At 39.5% G+C, this 20,774-nt stretch overlaps 1 protein-coding gene across 3 annotated transcripts; it reads right to left on the bottom strand.

Moving 5' to 3' along the window:
- Nucleotides 1-316: 316 nt before the first annotated feature.
- zgc:66474 (uncharacterized protein LOC327500 homolog) lies at nt 317-20,508 on the bottom strand. Of its 3 annotated transcripts, XM_053613680.1 has the most exons (10): nt 20,119-20,508; nt 16,889-17,349; nt 16,206-16,592; nt 10,801-11,004; nt 10,383-10,592; nt 8,988-9,569; nt 8,434-8,649; nt 8,119-8,349; nt 3,210-4,622; nt 317-2,973 (listed from the first exon to the last, which is right to left on the bottom strand). In XM_053613680.1, exons 1-10 carry the CDS (start codon nt 20,306-20,308, stop codon nt 1,321-1,323), a joined length of 5,547 nt encoding a protein of 1,848 aa, XP_053469655.1. In that variant the 5' UTR covers nt 20,309-20,508; the 3' UTR covers nt 317-1,320. The 3 variants fall into 3 exon arrangements, with proteins under 3 accessions (XP_053469655.1, XP_053469666.1, XP_053469675.1); XM_053613691.1 differs by having other exon boundaries at nt 2,837-4,622; nt 20,119-20,506; XM_053613700.1 differs by lacking the exons at nt 317-2,973; nt 3,210-4,622 and adding an exon at nt 4,801-5,779 and having other exon boundaries at nt 20,119-20,499.
- Nucleotides 20,509-20,774: the final 266 nt, after the last annotated feature.

The raw sequence follows: 20,774 nt of genomic DNA, 5'->3' as shown, positions 1-20,774 counted from the left end.
GCTGTGTCAGCCATTGTGATCTGGAGCAATCGGTCACTTCACGATTGCAGATGATTCCCAGTAACGGCACATGCTCTCCGTGAAAGAATGCGATCATGTGACCAGCGTGCTCTATATATATTTTATCTCTCAGGTGTTCAAACAGTGCAACTGCATTAGATGCATAATTTATAGAATGCTGGTTTCCATGATCTGAATCGCACATTTCTATGATGCAAATTGTCACATTTTTTTCATCATGATTTTACATTCCTAATTAGCACACTTCATGGGCCCGTTATTTTTGCATCAAAATTAACAAATACCAATTGGGCATTAGTACTGACCACACATTATGCCTAACAGTCATTTTGTATGAAAACTAAAAAATAATTCTGATAGCCTTCACTCCCCATGCACATCAATGAGCCTTGGGCACCCATGACACCCAGTTGTCCTTCCTTGGACCACTTTTGGTAGGTACTAACCACTGCATACCAGGAACACCATTCAAGACCTGCTGTTTTGGAGATGCTCTGACCCAGTCGTCTAGCCAGCACAATTTGGCCCTCGTCAAAGTCACTCAGATCCTTACGCTTGCCCATTTTCCCTGCTTGCAACACGTCGACTTAGAGAGCTGACTGTTCACTTGCTGCCTAATATATCCCACCCCTTGACAGATGCCACTGTAAGATGTTATCAATATTATTTACGTCACCTGTCAGTGGTTTGAATGTTATGGCTGATCGGTGTGTAGTATGTCATTTATTATTAATGTAAATTTCTCACATAATTTCTCATTACACTATTACATTATCTTGTATCTTTAGATCAGTGGTTCTCAAACTGGGGGCTGCCAGATGGCTCCAGGGGGGCTGCATAGAAATTTTAGAACATTATTATTTTTCAATTAATTTTACCTGTATGTAAGTCGCGATTGTCAACCTTTGAACTATAATGTACACAAAAATGAGAAATATTAATAAATTAAATCAATTATACAAAGCATAAGACACACCAAACAGAGACATCCGTTGATATACTAGTGTTGTTAGCCACACGCTGATAAAACCCAAGACTATTTAAAATGGATAAATTTTTAGATCGAGGACGTAGTTAATACAGAAGAGCCTAGCATGAAAAAAAATAATATATTGTGAAAATTTGTCGATTCTAGGGGGCCACAAAGGGTACGCACCGTAAACAAGGTGAAAAAGTTTGAGAACCACTGCTTTGATTACCCCAATAACCCTGGCACCGAATAATCCATACCAAAGCCCTTAAAATAAAACAACAGAGTACATGATCAAACCTTATTTATTCAAGATACATAATAAACAATTAACACATTAAGTGTACCTGTAAGTGGTCACTTTGTCGTCTTCTCTTTGTATCCCTGCTCGGACTGTCCCATTTCCACTTTACTGTTGTGGTGGAATTTAAGCCAAGAGGTTTCAAATCACTGTCTTGACCAGTACATTTACCACCCTCTTCTGTGTCATCTCTGATGTGACCTTCAGAATCAAACTGCTTTGTTGCTGCACTGTATATTTCTGGACCGGTGGTTTGTTTTTTTTCTCTAGGAATATGATTTGGAATTAGACGATAATGTGATTCTATGTCAGGGGCTCTATGTTCATCATTTCCAAAAACTTGAAAGGAAATGTTTCCTGTTTCTGGGTTAGCATTTTTCTGTGCATCACTGCTAAAAAAGTTTGCAACTAGACAATTGATTGATTCTGAATGAGGATTATTTCTGGCAGTCCTCTCCGATGCAAGTTCTGGCATTGTTATGGCGGTTCTCTCTGGTTCTGTAGCAGAGCCAAGATTTTGCTCCAAGTCCACACTTACAGCTGTTGGTATGATAGTCCAGTCTGATTTGACAGTATGCGAATGGCTTACTGATTCTTGAGGCGTAACATGTTTTCCGCTGCAATCTAATGTGTGCTTCGAGGAACTCTGGCAATCATGATCAGTGTTTTGTTGTAGATTGCTGCTCCCAGTGTCTAGGAGGTAAGAACTGCTTAAAACTGGGGTATGGGTTGGTAGAACGGTATCGAGTCCATTTTCAGGTTCCAAAGTGGACTGGTGTACTTTTTCTGAAATGCCCTTGGTTCCAAGTGGGGGAGCTTCCTGTACTGTGCTGGGGCAAGACTCCTGAAACTCCAGTGCATTGTGGAGTGAGTCTAGAATGAGTGGTTCAGAACATTCTGAATCAAGAGTCATCATTGCTGAGCTGTTACCAGTGTATAAAATGGACAAGCTCTCTGATCCGTGATCAGGGATAGCGTTTACCTCAGTACTGCCAGTTTCTGAAACAGGAGAAATGGAATATACATAATGTGTAGTGTGGTGTTCAGCTTTAGGTGAAGAACGATTCACAGACTCTGGAGTGGCCTGTTTTACAGTATTGATGAGGTTCCCAGATTCTGGATCAAAGGTTTTCTGTGCTAAGCTGGGCCTTGATCTTAGGCTAGTGTTGGGAAGTTCTGTACTGCTGCCAGGTTCAGTTACACTGAACTTTTTTGGTTGTTTCTGCTCACATATCAAAGCATGTTTCCAAAACTGATTTCGTTGATAATACCCCTGACAAAAGATACAATGAACAAGGTCTTCCTCCTTTTTGTTCCTAGTAGTGTAATCATGTTTCTTTTTTTTGCTACTGCAAAGAAGTCTCAATAATCTCTTCCTTTCTTCTAAGGTGTTGCTAAAATGCAAAGCTTCTATCACCTTAGGTTCCTTTGGGTGATCATGCATGAGATGCAGTTCTATTTTTTCGCAAGCTTTCCCACAATAATAACAGCGCAGAATTCTTTTTCCTTTCTTTGATTTTCTGTCAACTGTCTTTGAGGCCGCCCTGGAACTTTGACTGGTTGCGCCAATGTCTGGGCAACTTCCAGATAACTTAGCTGTATTGACATTTATCAGTGTTGAGTCGCTTTTTCCTGAGATTTCAGAGTTGTCTGTTGAATCAGCACTATATACTTCTGATGTCTTCAGAAAGGGAAGGTTTAAGAGAATACAAAAAAAAAAAATGTATGGATCAATATTCTTTCTAATTGAATATATACAAGGCTCAAGATATATTACTTAAAATAGCTATGAATGACACATTAACCCCCAGTCACTGCTACGCTTGTCATTCTATATGACCATATATTGAACAATGACAGCTATTTTAAAATTTTGCTAGTTTTTGTAGCACTCTTTCCTTTGATTGAGTCGCATACCTGAACTTGGACAACCTGCTGTTTAATCTTTGTTTCACTGTTCTTGACCCTCTTCTTGAGTGACTTGAAGGCGTTTGACTTCTGGTAGGTCCCCGCAGACACAGAGTGCACCTTCATGTGCTGTGTCAAGGACGCCTCACCAGCAAATGTTAAACCACATGCCAAACATGTAAACCACCTCTTCTGCCCTGTGGAACTTGACTCGTTTGTTTGTTGGACAGAAGTGGCTGCCATCTCATCTCTGTTAGTGAGTGTACCATCAGGGAAATTTTGTTCGCCAGTCTTTTCTAACATAAACGTAACATCTGAGTCAGAGTCACTAGCTTTATGAGAGGAGCTAGGGACGGATCCTGCGTCAGCCAACCCCTCAGGAAGCGGGGTAGAGATTTTCAAAGCTTTCTTTTCTTTCTTCTCATCAGGGTTATTGGACACAATTGCCCACTCATCATCATCATCATCACTAACATCTGAGAGGATCATATAGCCTGACTCGGTACGAGACACCTGATGTATGGCACTGGAACTTGATTCAGTTAAGATAAATTCTGGAACTGTTGTTAGAGCTATATCAGTGGACCTTCTATCAGAAATACAGGTTTGATCTGTACCACGTTTTAGAAATTCAGAGTGGGGTGGAATATTTTTAGTTGCTACAATATCAAGAAACCTTGACTTCTCATTGGTATGAATTTGGCTTCCTGACTGCTGTGATTGTATATCCATTTCCACAAGTTCTGGGTCACCTCGCACCTTGTGCTGCTTCACATCAAACAAAGAGCAGTCTCGGCTTTCTACCTGACCCTTCCTTTTGCAAATTTCAGACTTTCTGAGTTCTGGGGACTCGGAGGTCTGCTGGTCTCCTATACTGACAAGCAGCTTTTCAGAGCTGGAGGTATTTTCATGATATTTATGAACTGAACCTACTTTAACACAAACAATATCTGGATGATCCGTCTCAGCCAATGGGTTTTGGATGACATAAGTGTTTGAATTTTCAAGTGGAGTTTGAGGAAGGTGACTCTTCACCTGCCCACCTGTAGCAGCATAATTCGTTTCTAAGTCAGGCATTTGGTGCAACTGAATGTCACTAGTTTCCACAATTACTGGTTTAAATTCACCCCCTTCAGATGATGTAGAGTGGCTGGATTCCGCTATAACTGGATCTAGAACAATTCTAGGCTGCAAACTGAAATTACTGTCTGATTTTGAGTCAGTTCTTGTAAGAGTTGTGCTGTGGATGGTAGCAGCACCAGATGACTGCAGAGGAAGGAGGCTGAATTTTCTACCAGTGCAAACTGATTGAGGTTGAACGGTTTCCATAGGCTCTGTAGTGCTTGCATGGTCTTGCGACACTGCAGAAGTCACTTCGTTTTCTCCATCCTTCCCCTTTTCATCATTGCCTTCTACTGCAGGCTGCAGGGAGGAAAGTTGGCAATTAGTAATTCTCAAGGAGAGAAGATTATTATCCACATACCACATTAGAATATGACTAAAGTGGTATTTAGTTTATTGTGTTTTTAAAAATAAAATAAAAAAAGGCAAAAAATAATAATAATGAAACAACAAAGTGTCATGTCAAGGTACTCAAGTGTCAGGGGGAAAAAAAACAAGTTTATTGAGAATGTATATTTGCAAACCGTTTGTGTTATGAACCACAGTCCAAGAGTGTGTGATGGCAATCTTGTGTTAGCCAGTGTAGACTCTCCGTCCTTAAAACAAAATTCTAGCAGGACAAATGATTCAACTTGTGAGGCTGTTTTCCACTATTCTAACCACAACTGAAATTACTCAGTGCTTGTACTAAGTGCCTGATATATTCTGGAACAAATAAACTTCATCAAATAAATCCATGAATTAAGCGCTTGAACACAGATAGTAATGAATACTTTTTAAACAACCACAACATTTTCTGCTGTATTTTGTACTGAAACAAGAAAAAAAAAGTTTGATTTTGATAAGAATGGCCTACATCAAACTACTTGATACAGCATTGCTGCTTGCAAACATTCGCACTCTGTCTTACTGAGTCCTGTTAGTATTCATTGTTACTCTTATACAGTGCATCCGGAAAGTATTCACAGCGCTTCACTTTTTCCACATTTTGTTATGTTACAGCTTTATTCCAAAATGGATTAAATTCATTATTTTCCTCAAAATTCTACAAACAATACCCCATAATGACAACGTGAAAGAAGTTTGTTTGAAATCATTGCAAATTTATTAAAAATAAAAAAACAAAAAAGCACATGTACATAAGTATTCACAGCCTTTGCCATGACACTCAAAATTGAGCTCAGGTGCATCCAGTTTCCACTGATCATCCTTGAGATGTTTCTGCAACTTGATTGGAGTCCACCTGTGGTAAATTCAGTTGATTGGACATGATTTGGAAAGGCACACACCTGTCTATATTAGGGATGTCACGATATCAAAAATCTAGTAGTTGGTACCGATACCACCAAAAGTACATGATACTCGATACCAAAGTTGATACCACAGTGTGGTATAAAAATAAAATAAAATAAAATTAATTAAAAACTTTCCTGGAGTACATCCTCCTCTGGCTGATACTGGCAGAGAGAGAGAGAGAGAGAGAGAGAGAGAGAGAGAGTATTTTAGTTATCAAACACTGTCTGACAATGAGTGGAGGTGCACTCCTAAACACACACACACACACACACACACACACACACCTTATACTCTGAATGCAAGCATTAGTTTAAATTCACTGATATGGTGGCAGGCCAAAAAGATTTATTAAAAGCATGAACATTTGAATAATTATTAGTGACATTAGGCTACATTTAGCTGACAGGACACGGGCTGAATAGCGATGCATGGGGGCCCATTCGGAGGTAGTTTATAACATTGCAATGTGTTAGAGTCGTGAACAAATAACAGGCTATCGCAAACATTACATGGAGCATAACGTTAGCTGGTTTCACAGCAACAATTCCATCTGCCTCAAACAAACATAATATAGAACCGTCTTTCAGGTGCTTCGCCATATTCCAGGTGCTTCCTCGCTTTGTTTGAAACGAACGATAGCATCGGTTGCACACCGGAAACCGATACTAGCTTTCCTCTCTTTTCCTCTCAACGAGTCGGGGCGGAGCTAAACTTGTTAAGCTAAGCTAATCTTCTGTAGTTTTTCCCGTGTGCTTGCAGGCATTCTTCTTCTTCACCACTTGTGGACCAACTAAAACACTTGCACTTATTTGCTGCCCCCATCAGGTCTGGAAGAATTGCAACCTCAGTACCTCCATTAGAATTGGTTCTCTACGCTAGTGCAGAAAAACAAGTACCATCACGTTTTAAGAATGTTGGTACCGACTTGGTACCTAAGTATCGGTTCTCGTGACATCCCTAGTCTATATAAGGTCCCACAGTTAACAATGCATGTCAGAGCACAAACCAAGCCATGAAGTCCAAGGAATTGTCTGTAGACCTCTGAGACAGTACCGTATCGAGGCACAGATCTGGGGAAGGGTATAGAAACATTTCTGCAGCATTGAAGGTCCCAATGAGCACAGTGGCCTCCATCATCCATAAATGGAAGAAGTTTGGAACCAGCAGGACTCTTCCTAGGGCTGGCCGCCCAGCCAAACTGAGCGATTGGGGGAGAAGGGCCTTAGTCAGGGAGGTGACCAAAAACCAGATGGTCTCTCTGACAGAGCTCCAGCATGTCTCTGTGGAAAGAGGAGAACCTTCTAGAAGAACAACCATCTCTGCAGCACTCCACCAAACAGGCCTGTATAGTAGAGTGGCCAGACAGAAGCCACTCCTCAGTAAAAGGCACATGACAGCCCGCCTGGAGTTTGCCAAAAGGCACCTGAAAGACTCCCAGACCATGAGAGCAAAATTCTCTGGTCTGATGAAACAAAGATTGAACTCTTTGGCCTGAAAGGAAGGCGTCATGTCTGGAGGAAACCAGGCACCAGTCATAACCTGGCCAATAACATCCCTACAGTGAAGCATGGTGGTGGAAGCATCATGCTGTGGGGATGTTTTTCAGCAGCAGGAACTGGGAGACTAGTCAGGATCGAGGCAAAGATGAATGCAGCAATGTACAGAGACATCCTTGATGAAAACCTGCTCCAGAGCGCTCTGGACCTCAAACTGGGGCGAAGGTTCATCTTCCAGCTGTACAACGACTCTAAGCACACAGCCAAGATAACAAAGGAGTGGCTACAGGACAACTCTGTGAATGTCCTTGGAGTGGCCCAGCCAGAGCCCAGACTCGAACCTGATTGAACATCTCTGGAGAGATCTGAAAATAGCTGTGCATCGACGCTCTCCATCCAACCTGATGGAACTTGAGAGGTCCTGAGAAGATGAATGGGAGAAACTGCCCAAAAATAGGTGTGCCAAGCTTGTAGCATCATACTCAAAAAGACTTGAGGCTGTAATTGGTGCCAAAGGTGCTTCAACAAAGTATTGAGCAAAGGCTGTGAATACTTATGTACATGTGCTTTTTTGGTTTTTTATTTTTAATAAATTTGCAATGATTTCAAACAAACATTTGTCCCCACGTTGTCATTGTGGGGTATTGTTTGTAGAATTTTGAGGAAAATAATGAATTTAATCCATTTTTGAAAAAGGCTGTAACATAACAAAATGTGGAAAAAGTGAAGTGCTGTGAATACTTTCCTGATGCACTGTAGATGAACTGTGAAAACGTATACTTCTAAAACGGTCATTAAAATAATTTCCATTAACACTACAACAAAATCAACAATCCCCAGCCCGTTTGTCTGGGATTGTACATCTTCAACAAGTGAACAGTTGATTTTATTTACAAAGGAAGAAAAAAAAAAAAAAAAAAAAAAAGAACACATATTTGTGAATCAGGTCAGTCTGACATGCAGTCTTGTGTTGTCATCATGGGTTTCAGCATATATTTTCCTACCTCCTGTTTGGCTGTATCTGGCACTCTGGATCTTGTTGGGTCAGTGTAAAACTGTTCTTTACGTTGTCTATAGGAGTACGGTTTCTCGCCCGAGTGGATCTGCATGTGCACCATCAGCCGCATTGCTCGTGGAAAGACTTTATCGCAAAAGGGACACGGAAATGATGCTTTACCACCGTCTTTTCCTTTTTGACCTTTCGAATTCTCAGTGGATGAACCCTCTTGTGTCGTCTGAAACAGGGGAAAGAAATCTATGTTTGAACACTGATGAAAAATGAAACAAATCATCCAATGAATGACTAAAGAACCAAATACCTGCCCATCATTGTTCGGTGCCTCATCATTTGCTTTTTGAGGCAAGGCCATTAGTGCTTTTCTGTGGCCAAGCATGTGCAAGCTCAGCCAGTTTTTTCTAGCGTACACTTTGCCGCAGTCTTTGCAGACGCACTGGCCACGAGTTGCACCACCAGGTTTTTTGCTTTTGTCTGCGGCTGTCTGAACATCAGAAGAGTTATCCATAGTCTTCAGCAGCTTATAAGTAGAAAGAAAAAAAAAATCATACATATATACATAAAAAAAACAAAAACTAATCTAACATGAACTACACCACACACAACATTGTGCATTACAGTTGCATTAGTGTTACAGTTCAACAATCATACTTAGTCAGGTTAATTCTTAGGGATTTTGTGAGCTGACATGTATATAACGTGACCTGACAAGAGGCTTATGTACATTTCTAGTTTGCTCCTCTGTTAGTCAGCTTGTTCTACAGTATAAAAGCTAAATCCATTTTAATGCTAATAAACAAATGGCATAGACAAATGAAAAGTCACTGGATGGAAAAAACAACAACAAAAACAACATACCACTGCATTTGTAAGCTGGCTCTTTTTCTTCTTTTTGTCATCAAGACTATCCTGCAGACCCAAAGTCTTCTTTTTCTTCCTTTGCTTCTTTTCGACGACATTTGTTTCCACCAGGCTCTGTCCTCCATCTTCGTTGTCATTTGGTCCAATCTCTTTCAACATCATTAGCTGTCTCCTGTGCTCCTCCAGAATTCTCTCTTTTTTATGCATCTTCTTGTGGGTCCTCAACCAACCGGCCAGCAAATAAACTTTGCCGCACTCTCGACATGGGAATCTCTTTTTTGATTTTTTGACTCCTCCTTTTTGTTCGGAAGATTCCTCAGGGACTGGAGTCGATTCCTCTGTGATTTTGTTTGAGATTGTTTCAGTTTCATTACTGATACTTTCAGGTTCAATACTGATATCTTCAGAGTTATTACTGATTATTACTTGGGTTTCTGGGTTTGTTATTGACTCCACGGTGATGTTTTGAGATACAGAAGTGTCGTTTTTTGGTTGTTCGTCGACTATTTCAGAATTTTCAGTTTCTCCTAATGACTGTTCAGAGACTTTCTTTTGCTCGTTGCCAGTTTCTATTGATGGCTAAACAGGTTTAAAGAGAATGGGAAGAGAAATATATTATTTTAAATCATTACAATACACTTATACACAGTATTGTCTTTGTTATTGAATATACTTCCAGTGTATGTATCTAATTCATATTTACATACATAATGTTTTTGACAGTCATAAAAATGTATTCCTAACCATAAATATGCTTATAATATGTATATACACACACATATACGTATAGTCAAATATTTGTTAATGCTGACCATCACACCCACAGTGTGGTTCTTCCCCAAACTGTTGCGACAAAGTTGGAAGCACACAACTGTATAGGAATTAATGTCTTTGTATACTGTAGCATTACAATCTCCCTTCACTGGAACTAAGAGGACCAAACATGTTCCAGCAAGATGGTGCCTCTGTGTACAAATCGAGCTCCATGAAGACATGTTGTGCCAAGGTCGGAGTGGAAGAACTCGAGTGTCCTGCACAGAACCATGACCTCAACCCCACTGAACACCTTTGGGAAGAACTGGAGCGCTGACTGACCACGCCTTCTCATCCGACATTTGTTCATGAGCATAAATCCCTACAGCCACGCTCCAAAATCTAGAAGAGTTACGGTTACAATAAAATCTGTAATGGGAAATATGGGTGTGATGGTCAGGTGTCCACTACTTTTAGCCATAGTGTGTGTGTGTGCGTGTGTGTATACAATATATAAGGACGCATACATCTTTTTACATCATAAGCTGTGTATATAGCAACTTTTATTGCTATTTCTTACATGTTATAGTGCTGGTCACTGTATGTATATAGGAAATAATATAAAGAACCAAAACCAACCTGGGTATCGACACGCCGAGTCCTTCTCTTAGTAGAATTAGGCAAGATGGCGTCGGAAATAATGTCACTCTTTTGTTTTTTAGCAGTATGACTCCGAATATGTGGTCCAAGCCACCCTTCACGAGCAAAAACCTTATCGCAGTACGGGCAAGCAAAGATTTTCTTTAGTACTTGAACTTTGCTGCTTTCAGTAGCTACCTCTTTCTTCGGCTATATGGAGCAGAAACATATATGTGTATATATTAAAAAAAGTTAAGAATCAGAATATGCTCAGTCTAAAAACAAACTTGACTAAGGAGATATATTATGATATTTTTGGATAGTCAGGAGACACTAAATGAAAAGACACTTTTCGTACAGACAACTGTTTATATCGAACATTTCTTTATTTTGTGAGAGAAAAACGGAGTAGTTTTACCTCTTCTGAGACCTGGGGGACGTCCTTCAGGCTGTTATTTTGAAGCTGCTTCTTTTTCTGCCGCTTACGTTCTCGTTCATGTGACTTCAAGTGGAAGGTGAGCCAACAGGAGCGAGCAAAGATCTTCTTGCACTCGGGGCACTGAAACAGCCTCTGACCTATTGCTTTTGCCTTCTCCACCTCAGTGTCGTTGTTCCTTATTGTCTGAAAGAAGAGGAAGTTGAAGGTGGGGGTTAGCATGTGTTACTGTGTATATTCTGTCCTTAAATACTTATTTGAATTATGTTAAGTTCAAGAAACATTGCAATTGTCAGCTCATACAACATTACAGTACATTTGTTTACTTATTTACTTATAATACAGAATGACAGAAATACAGGACATCTGAATTTTATGAAAATGAATACGTTTACATTTATCAGTAAAGTATGGGTTATTTTTCCTGTCCTTTAATACCCATAGAATTTTTTTTCCCTGCAAAAAGGACATGGTGATGCCTACGTCACGTTCCCAATTCCTTATCTACCTATTTGTTAGTTAGTTAGTTACAGATACATTTATATAACACTTTTCTAGACACTCAAAGTGCTTTACATAGTATGGGGGGAATCTCCTCAAGCACCACTAGTCTGTAGCATCCAACTAGAGGATGTGACGGCAGCCATAGTGCACCAGAACATCACCACACACCAGCTATTAGTGGAGAGGAGAGAGTGATGTAGCCAGTTAAGGGATTGGGATTTTTAGGGGACCATGATTTAGAAGAGTCAATGGGGGAATTTCGCCAGGACCTGGGGATATACCCCTACTCCTTTACGAGAAGTGTCCTGGGATTTTTAAAGACCACAGAGAGTCAGGACCTCTGTTTAACGTCTCATCCGAAAGACGGATATTTGTGACTTGTTTCTAGTTATTTTCAATCTGATTAAGCTAAATGGTAAAGTTACCGTTTATACCTTCAATATTTAAAACCAATAAAGCACTTATAAATTTAGCTCTCAAACTATGAATGATAGATTGAGAGCTAACTGGACTAAATTGGATTGAATTGGACTACATTCATACATACAGTGGGTTTGTAAACTATTCAGACACTTTTAGTTTCTGCACACTTTACTGTGGTCTACATTTATTTTAAAATGAAAAAAAAACAAACAAAAACAGATGTTTTTTGTCATCATTGTTCTACACACAATAACCCATAACAACAAAGTCAAAACATTTTGTGCAAATGTATTAAATATCACAAACACAAATCTCTTATTTATATACATATTCAGACCCTTGGCTAAGGCACTCCAAATTGAGCTCAACTGCATGCCATGAATATCTTGTGACGTCTCTACAACTTGACTGGAGGCAACCGATGGCAAATTCAATTGATCAGACATCGTTTAGAAAGTCACACAGACCTGTGTGTATAAAGCCCCACAATTCACAGCACGCAGTGGCATCCCAACTGGCATACTATCTGTACAAAATATTATCCGAGATTAGAATTAGTGTCCCAAATCGTAGTATGTTGAATCAAGTATCCCAAAGGTACCAGCATGGTCTACTACTTCCGGTAGAGTTTGAAGTGTGGAACCGTGGACACGTTTTCAAGTTATATTGGCCACAACGAAGGAGGAGGAGTTTTGTGACTGATTGCTTCACTGAATTCAAGGATGCATTTTAGAGAGGTGTAAATAAAATGTGGAAAAATAAATTAAGGGAATGATGACTAAAATTATGTAGTATAAATTATATAAGGAATAATGAATGTATAAAGAAACGTTTTTGTTTATGCTGATAGTGTTCTCCACTGGGCAACAATGTTCTCTTCCGTTACATGACATGTTAGTATATCCCAGTACTTACATACTCTTTTACTACAAACTCAAATTTATGTAATTTTTCTTCACAAAAATCATACATACATTTAATACATAGTATAAGTACACCAATTGGGATGTAGGGCCAGGGATGAAGTCCAAAGAACTCTCCATAGACCTCTGTGATCAAATTGTGTCAAGGCATAGATCTGGGCAAGCTAGCAATGTTCCTAGGAGCACAGTAGGCTCCATCAATGTGAAAGAGAAGAAGCCACCAGGACTCAAGTCAAATCTATGTAACCAGGCTAGAAGGGCTTCAGATGTCCTCTGAATAGATGGGACAACCTGATTTTATATATATATATATATATATACACGTTATCGGTATTTATCGATGGTACACCTTCATCAGTAACGCTAGAAAAAATGTTCGGTATAACGCTAGATAAAATGTGCTACGAGTGAAAAGCAAACAGCCAGTAAGTTGCGTATCTGTGGGATTCGGTTGAGTCATCGCCATGTGACATCAGAACACACAAACATATGTTAAAAGAAGTTCAGTGCCTGTCGGAGGATTGTGAATAAAAAAGGACATGCCAGCTCACCCCTGTGGCAGTTTTTTAGTTTCTTTTTATCTGAATAACATTAGAACACCGTTGTGTGTAAGCTTTGGAGAGAAAAAAAAAAAAAAAAGTCTCAGCCAAATACAGCGAAACAAGCTGCGATAGACTTGTAGTGCGCATGCGCAGTGCTCCACACATGTATAGCGCGTGTGACTCTGAACAGCGGGCAAAGAAGAAATGTCACATTTTGTCGCTTTTTGTGTTTTCTGTTAAAATGTCGACTCTGGGGAGGACAGTGAGAGTCCCCAGAGCAGGAGCTCGACTCGTCAGACGCAGACCTCAGCACAGTGTTATCTGGAAGTAAGTGATAAAGTGGAAGATTTCTATGAGGCTAGGCTAACTATGCTAACAGGCTGAGCACAAGCCAGAGTCACATTCTGCGATGTTGATCTCCCATTAAGTTTGCCTTGATTGTTTTACGTTTACACTTTTACATTGTGCACAATAAATAAAATGCTACAAAATAAGTTGAAGAGTTTCTTTATCACTCAGTTTTTACATCTTCTTAAGATATTTGTTTAAATTCTATTTTGTTTTTGACTGTTACAACTAAAATGATTTATTGTTTGCCATAATAAAGTGGGTAAATGAAAAATACAGTGGTTAAATTCAAACCTTTTTATCTACTGGTCCTTGTTTAAAAAAAAAAAAAGATTAAAATTGATCAATAATTAATCAATACAGAATCATATGAAACATTATACCCTGATAAATTTTTTAGCTGTAACACCCAGCCCTAGGCACTACCCAGTATTAATATAGTATTCCTAATAAAGTGATCACTGAGTGTATATACACACATAAATCCATATATAGGTACAAAACCATAAAGTCTTGACCACACCACATTTATTAACCAAGATTAACAAAAAATATAACATGGCATTAAATTAAGATATGTTTCTTATGGATTTTATTAGGGTTTATGTGTTCTGTGAAATTATTTAAGTTGGAATTAATACTAATGACATAAGAAGCCCCCTAAAAACTACTTTGATAATAAGCACATTAGCTTAGAGATTCTAGATAATGTTGAAACCAAGATAACATGCTGCCACTTCTTTCTCCTTCATTCTCCACCCCTTTTTTCCACTCTTTTGACTAAGAAATCTGAAAAGGAAAACAACTCACGGTAAATCAACTACACAACAGGAGAACAATTATGTCATTCTTCTATTTGTAATTTCATCAACAATTAACGAACAGGCATTAGATATTGATACTCTGGTATGCACAGCATGCAACACAAATAAACACAACAAAATAGTGAGGTGTGGAGATTCTTACCATTGTACCATCTCTCGAAGATGCTGCTGTAAATGATCCTTCAGATCGGTCATGTTGTTCCTTATCATAGGTCAGCTTTATTCATTCCCTGATTTTAACCACGCATTGTTGTATCAACGTGGAAAAAACCCCCACCAATGTATTTCATTTGTAATACCATGGTTCTAAACACAGTGCTGTGAAAAAGTATTTGCCCCATCCTGATTTCTTCTGTTTTGGTGTATATCACATATTCAAACCGAATACAACATAAAACAAACGCAATGAGTGAACACACATTACAGTTTTTTATTTTATGGCAAAAAATATTTTTTATTTTAAGTATTTTTTATTATGTGAAAAACTAATTGCCCCCTTAAACTTAAAATCTGGTTGTGCTACCTTTAGCAGCAATAACTACAACCAAACGCTTCCGATAACTGGAGATCAGTGTTTCACTTACTTCTAGGACTAGGACTTACTTCTATACTTTGGATCGTTGTCTTGCTGCAGAATCCAATTGCAGTTGAGTTTCAACTTACGGACTGAAGACCGGACATTCTCCTTTAGGATTTTTTGGTAGAGAGCAGAATTCATGTTTCCCTCAATTACTGTAAGTTGTCCAGGCCCTGAAGCAGCAGAGCATCCCCACACCATCACACTTCCACCACCATGCCTGACCATAGGTATGATGTTCTTTTTGTGGAATTCTGTGTTTTTGTTTGCGCCAGATTTAACGGGACCCCTGTCTTCCAAACCGTTCCACTTTCAACTCATCAATCTATAGAATATTCTCCCAAAATGTTTGAGGATCATCAAGGTGTGTTTTGGCAAAATTCAGACGAGCCTTAATGTTCTTCTGGGTTAGCAGTGGTTTTCACCTCACCACTCTTCCATGAATGCGATTTTTGCCCAGTGTCTTTCTTCTAGTGGAGTCATAAACAGTAACCTTTATTGATGCAAGAGAGGCCTGTAGGTCCTTTGATGTTGTCCTTGTCTCTTTTATGACTTGCTGGATGAACAGGTGCTGTGATCTTGAAGGAATTTTGGAAGGTTAGCCACTTCTGGGAAGGTTCGCTACCGTGCAGAGTTTTTCCATTTGGAGATAATGGCTCTCACTGTGTCCTTTGTAAGGGTTACAAAGCTATTTCAAAGGCTTTGGTACTCCAGACTGGTGAATTTCAATCACCTTCTTCCTTAGCATTTCTGGAATTTCTTTCAACTTTGGCATAGTGTGTAACTGTGTAAGACCTTTTAACCAACTTCATGCTGATGAAAAAGTTCTATTTAAGTGTTGATTTGATTGAACAGGGTTTACACTAATCAGGCCTGGTTGTGTCTAGTCCAGTTGAACCCCATTATGAATGTAGTTTCATAGATTTGGGGAATTAGTAACTATGGGGGCATATACATTTTCACACAGGCCCAGTTGGTATTGGATAACTTTTTTGTTCAATAAATAACTATCACTTAAAAACTGTATTGTGTTTACTCAGGTTGCCTTTGTTTTAGCTTAGATTTTGTTTTCATTTCTGAAACAATTTAGTATGAGATGTACACAAAAACAGAAGAAATCAGGATGGTTATATAGTAATTGCATGCCTGTAACTGGATTCTTTTTCAAAAATGTTCCCTCCAGTACCACTACCGCATTCGGTTTTTGTTTTTATGCTAATTACAGACACTTCCTCCATTCCTGTACCTTTGCAAGATGTTGTGATCCACTGTCTGTTCTGTCGGAGTCACCCTGTATATTCTGTTCATCTTGGCTGGGAAGTGGCTTTCTGTGGGTCTTCATGTGAACTGCCAGCCGTGATAAATTAGTGAAGGCTCTGTTACACTGCAGGCACTGAGCTGTCTTGGCCTTTTCTCTTCCTTGCTTAGCTTTAAGGCCTACAGGTCTGGCTGCACTGGTCTCAGAGAGCTTGCTGCTGCTGGTGTGTTCACTGGCTTCATCTGATGCCTCGCTTGGCTCTACTTCTGGAGCTGTGGGGCCAGCACTTGTTGAGATACCAACGTTAGCCGATCCAGTACTGTGCTCTGTCTGCTCTGAAGAGTCAGACAGGTCCTCTATGAACTCTCTTGATGTCTAGATGGGAATGAAACGATTATGTGTGAGTTTTTAAACATTAAAAAGTTTGTACACTTACAAAACTGTACGGACATAGACAGGGCATTTTTCTGAGATCTAACCCAGACTAGGTCTGCTGAGACAATCTAACTATTTGCTAAGGCTTCTTTCACATTGGTTGTGGGTTTATTATTGCCAAAGATTAACACAAAAAAATTTTTTATGTCATGCTGACAATGGCTTCTGCTACATTTCATCATGCTCTTGAACATGAGCATTAATGCACAGACTGAAGCCTTCAAACTTGCATATACCTTGGAAAGGCCTCGTAATTTCTTCTTCCGTTTCTTGTCCCCATAAAAGCATGTTTTACGCCTGCGGTATGTATAGGGCCTCTCGTCAGAGTGGACACGCATGTGGAACATCAGTCTCTGCTCCCTCCCGAAGACTTTCCCACAGTCTGGGCAGGCAAAGGACCTCCTCTGACTCCTGTTCCTTGCCATGGTGGACAGAGTGGGGTCAAAGTCTAGAGGAGCCATATAGCTTTGTGCCGAGTCCCATACCATACCGTCAGGAATGCCAGCATCAACAGGAGCACTGGTACCAGGATAAACCATTTCCATATTGCCAGTGCATACCGATGCTGTGAGACTTGCATCAGGTCCATATAACTGGAAATCTGAGGAGTCAATGGGCTCCGTTTTGATAATTAGGGACTCTAGCGCTAGTGTGTCTGTCAGGCTGGCCTCACCTGGGACAGGGAAAGCAGCGGGATCTGTGGGGCATAGAAATAGCAGAAGACACAAAAAGCATCCAAGTTTAATTCCTGTTCATTCATTTCTCTTAACACAAAACTCAAGAATTCACACTAGGGGGCAGTGTTTCATTAGTCAAACCAGTTTGTACAGAAAAGTGAAAGTTACTAGGAGCAGTCTCTGAGCCCAAAACACAAGAGTTCTGTGTTTCAGTGCAGTAATAATAAATAGAAGGCAGATGGGCTTAACTTTGTTTTGAGGGGAAAAATGGGACCCTGTGTGATCAATTACAAACCAAATTTCCACCAGACGTTTTCACTTCCACAGCTGTATAAATCATGGAATGATGGATGATGTTTTGCTTTGGAATGAATCTCCTATGCTGCACGCTGCATCTTTGCTGGGAAGCAAAGTGTGTGATTCTGCAGGTTGATCAAATTGGCCATTATAATGACAGCTACAGCTGGTATAACGCCTCACACTTCATATCCACATATCCCTGCTATTTTATACACATCTGGCCACAATACAGACTTTTATCCTACTTATTTAGAAGAAAAACTGGTTTCATTCAAATGCTGACATCCCACTTATTTTAAAATCAACCTGCTAGTTCACTAGTTCAGTGGAAACCCACCATGGGAAAAGAAGTCTGAGATGTCTGTTACTTCTACTTACTCACAAATCAGATTGGTGAAGTGATGTGGTATGCACACAACACAACCAAAAAAAACAGGTCCTGTTTATAGTCTACAGAAAGAAAATATACGCAAATTCAAAATGGTTGTACTTAATATAGGGATGCACCAGTCTAAATACTGAGCATCTGTATCAGGCAGATACCAACCTGAAACACTGGATCGGTATCAGATTTGGATATTTAACATGCCATAATCATGTCTCTGATGTTTAGCATGAATTAGCAAGAGAGGTTTGCAGAGCTTCACTCAGATCATTACTGAGATTAAGATCAGTACATAATGACTATGGACTAATAGTCAGAGCTCTGTCACTGTATTGAAAATGGAAAAACTATTATCTGTTAAGACCTAATCTAAAGGTTACAATGTGATATCTTATGTAGGGTTGCAACAACTAATGGACGAAATCGATTTTTTTTTTAAAAAAAGTATATAATACTAATAAAAATTGGCGATGAATTTCATTATCGATTAGCTGGGCTGTGTTGTGAAGCAAGCTGCGGCGCGCGACGCTACGTCACTACAACACATCTGACTGAAAATGGCGGATACTACAGAGAAAACCTCCTCTAAAGCATGCAAACTCTGCATTACTCTGCTCTGTTCGCCTCAGCACATTAAGTTTTCATATGAGTAATATTTCGATTTGTAATCATTTGTTTTTTGGTCATCGTGAGAGACAGTGTAAGCGGAGTTTACCTGTTTGAATCATGTTTATTAAACGTAGTTTACCATGTCCACCTGTGTCTAGTCTAACTGAGTCAACTAGCTTGTAAGCAGTTGAACTATTCTTGGCAACGGTACATTGCTTAATTTATTTAGCGATATATTATATACATTTTTATATGTTTAGTGTCAAGTCATCAGGTCGCCATCCTGCATTCGATTCAAATCGAAGTCGAGCCCCAAAAAAAGAGTCGATTCACTGATTCCATACATTGAAAACTAAGAGTCAAACCTGAAGCTTCGGAGTCGATTCCACAAACCAAAAAATGATTCGCGCGCGCACGTCATGAAAATATATTTTATATATAGCCTTTATTTTGATTTTGTCTGGTTGGAATCGGAGCCTGAAACGCATGTAGTTACAAATAAGTGTGTGTAACCAGTAAAAATGTACAGAATACATTACGTTAGTCTGTGTGCCTCATTAGCATTTAATAATATTGTCATGGTGTGACAGTTCTGTTATCTAATAAATATCAGTAATACTGTACTGTAGTTACAGACGTGATGTTTAATTAAGCCTTGGTAAGAGTTCTGTCGTAGGATTAGTTGCTTGAAATACTTCAAAGAAATATGTTTAAATAATTATTTTTGGTGTTTAATATATTTTAAAATGAATCAAACTAATCACTTACTGAAAAAAATCGATTATCAAAACTAATCCTTAGCTGCAGCCCAAAACCTCTTGTAATTTTATGAGTTTCATAGTTTTTCTGAGTTTTTATTAAGTGTGAAAATGTACCATTAACTTGTATGAAAACTATTCATCTTGATCGAGATGAAGCATTATTTAAGGTGAATTAATTAGTTAATAAATATTACTAATGAATTCATTTATAACGAATTAATGTATTAGGACTAGTCAATTAATAACGTGAATCTTACCTAGAAAAAAAACGTGACTAGAAAAAATACTTGTGAACCGAGTCACCTGATTCATTTAAACGAACCGATTCAAATGATTCAACGATTCCCATTCGAATCTGATACCGTTATTTCGGAGCTAAAACGACTCTGACAAAGATAGACAACGATAAGTTGTTTTCATTTGATTTAATAGCAAGCTGTTAGTGCAACTGAGAATATTTTATTGACTTAGGGATGGAACCGTGCAGGTTATAGATTATGTAAGATGAAGCCCCGTGTACAGCATGCAAACGCCGTACCATAAACACCCGGGCTAATAATAACAGAGAATAAGCTAGTTTACTGTGTCAGTATGCTAGCTAAACATCAAAATAGTCATTTGGTATACATAGAAAAGGGCTGAAATATATATTATATGGTTCATGTCACAACCTGAGCGCAAACGCATCGCCTGTAAAGGGCGAAAAAAAGCCGAGCTGGCCGCATGTTCACTACCTGGCCAGTCGGTCGGATTTTCTCCCTCCATCCACCGGAGCCTCCGTCTGAGGATCTCGTTCTCTTTGCGCGCTCTCACCGTCTCCTCTTCATACTCCAGCACCGTGCCGCCCACCATCTCCATGATTTGCTCCACCGCCGCCATCAGCCGCTCGTTTAGAGCACGGTGCAAGAGCTGCAACTTGGTCATTTTCGAGGTTTCTGCTCCAGAATGATCAGTGTCTGATTTGAAGCAGGATATAAAAAAATATATAATAATAACTAGCTAGCTATCGTCGCGTTAGCGCAGCTCTTCTTCCTATGGCAGTGTAGCGCTCCGCTAGTGTGTACAGTGTCAGGATCTCTACTGCCCCCTAGCGCATGGAGCGCGGTCAATATAGAGCAAAATATAATATGGTTTACCTTGTTACTCAATTTAGAGCAAAATATAATCTGGTTTACCTTGTTAGTCCATCCATCCATCTTCTATACCACTTATCCTTATACCACTGGGTCACTGGTGCCTATCCCAGGGAGCATCAGGCACAAGGCGGAGTACACTCTGGATGGGGTGCCAATCCATCGCAGGGCACAATCACATACACATTCATACATTATGGACATGCCAATCAGCCTACAGTGCATCTTTGGACTAGGGGAAGAAACCGGAGTACCTG

This window comes from Ictalurus furcatus, chromosome 2 (genome assembly GCF_023375685.1).
Source record: "Ictalurus furcatus strain D&B chromosome 2, Billie_1.0, whole genome shotgun sequence".
In the NCBI taxonomy this organism is placed as follows: Eukaryota; Metazoa; Chordata; class Actinopteri; order Siluriformes; family Ictaluridae; genus Ictalurus; species Ictalurus furcatus.
The sequence above is the reverse complement of the archived record's forward strand: the minus strand, read 5'-3'. Positions and strand labels throughout refer to the sequence as shown.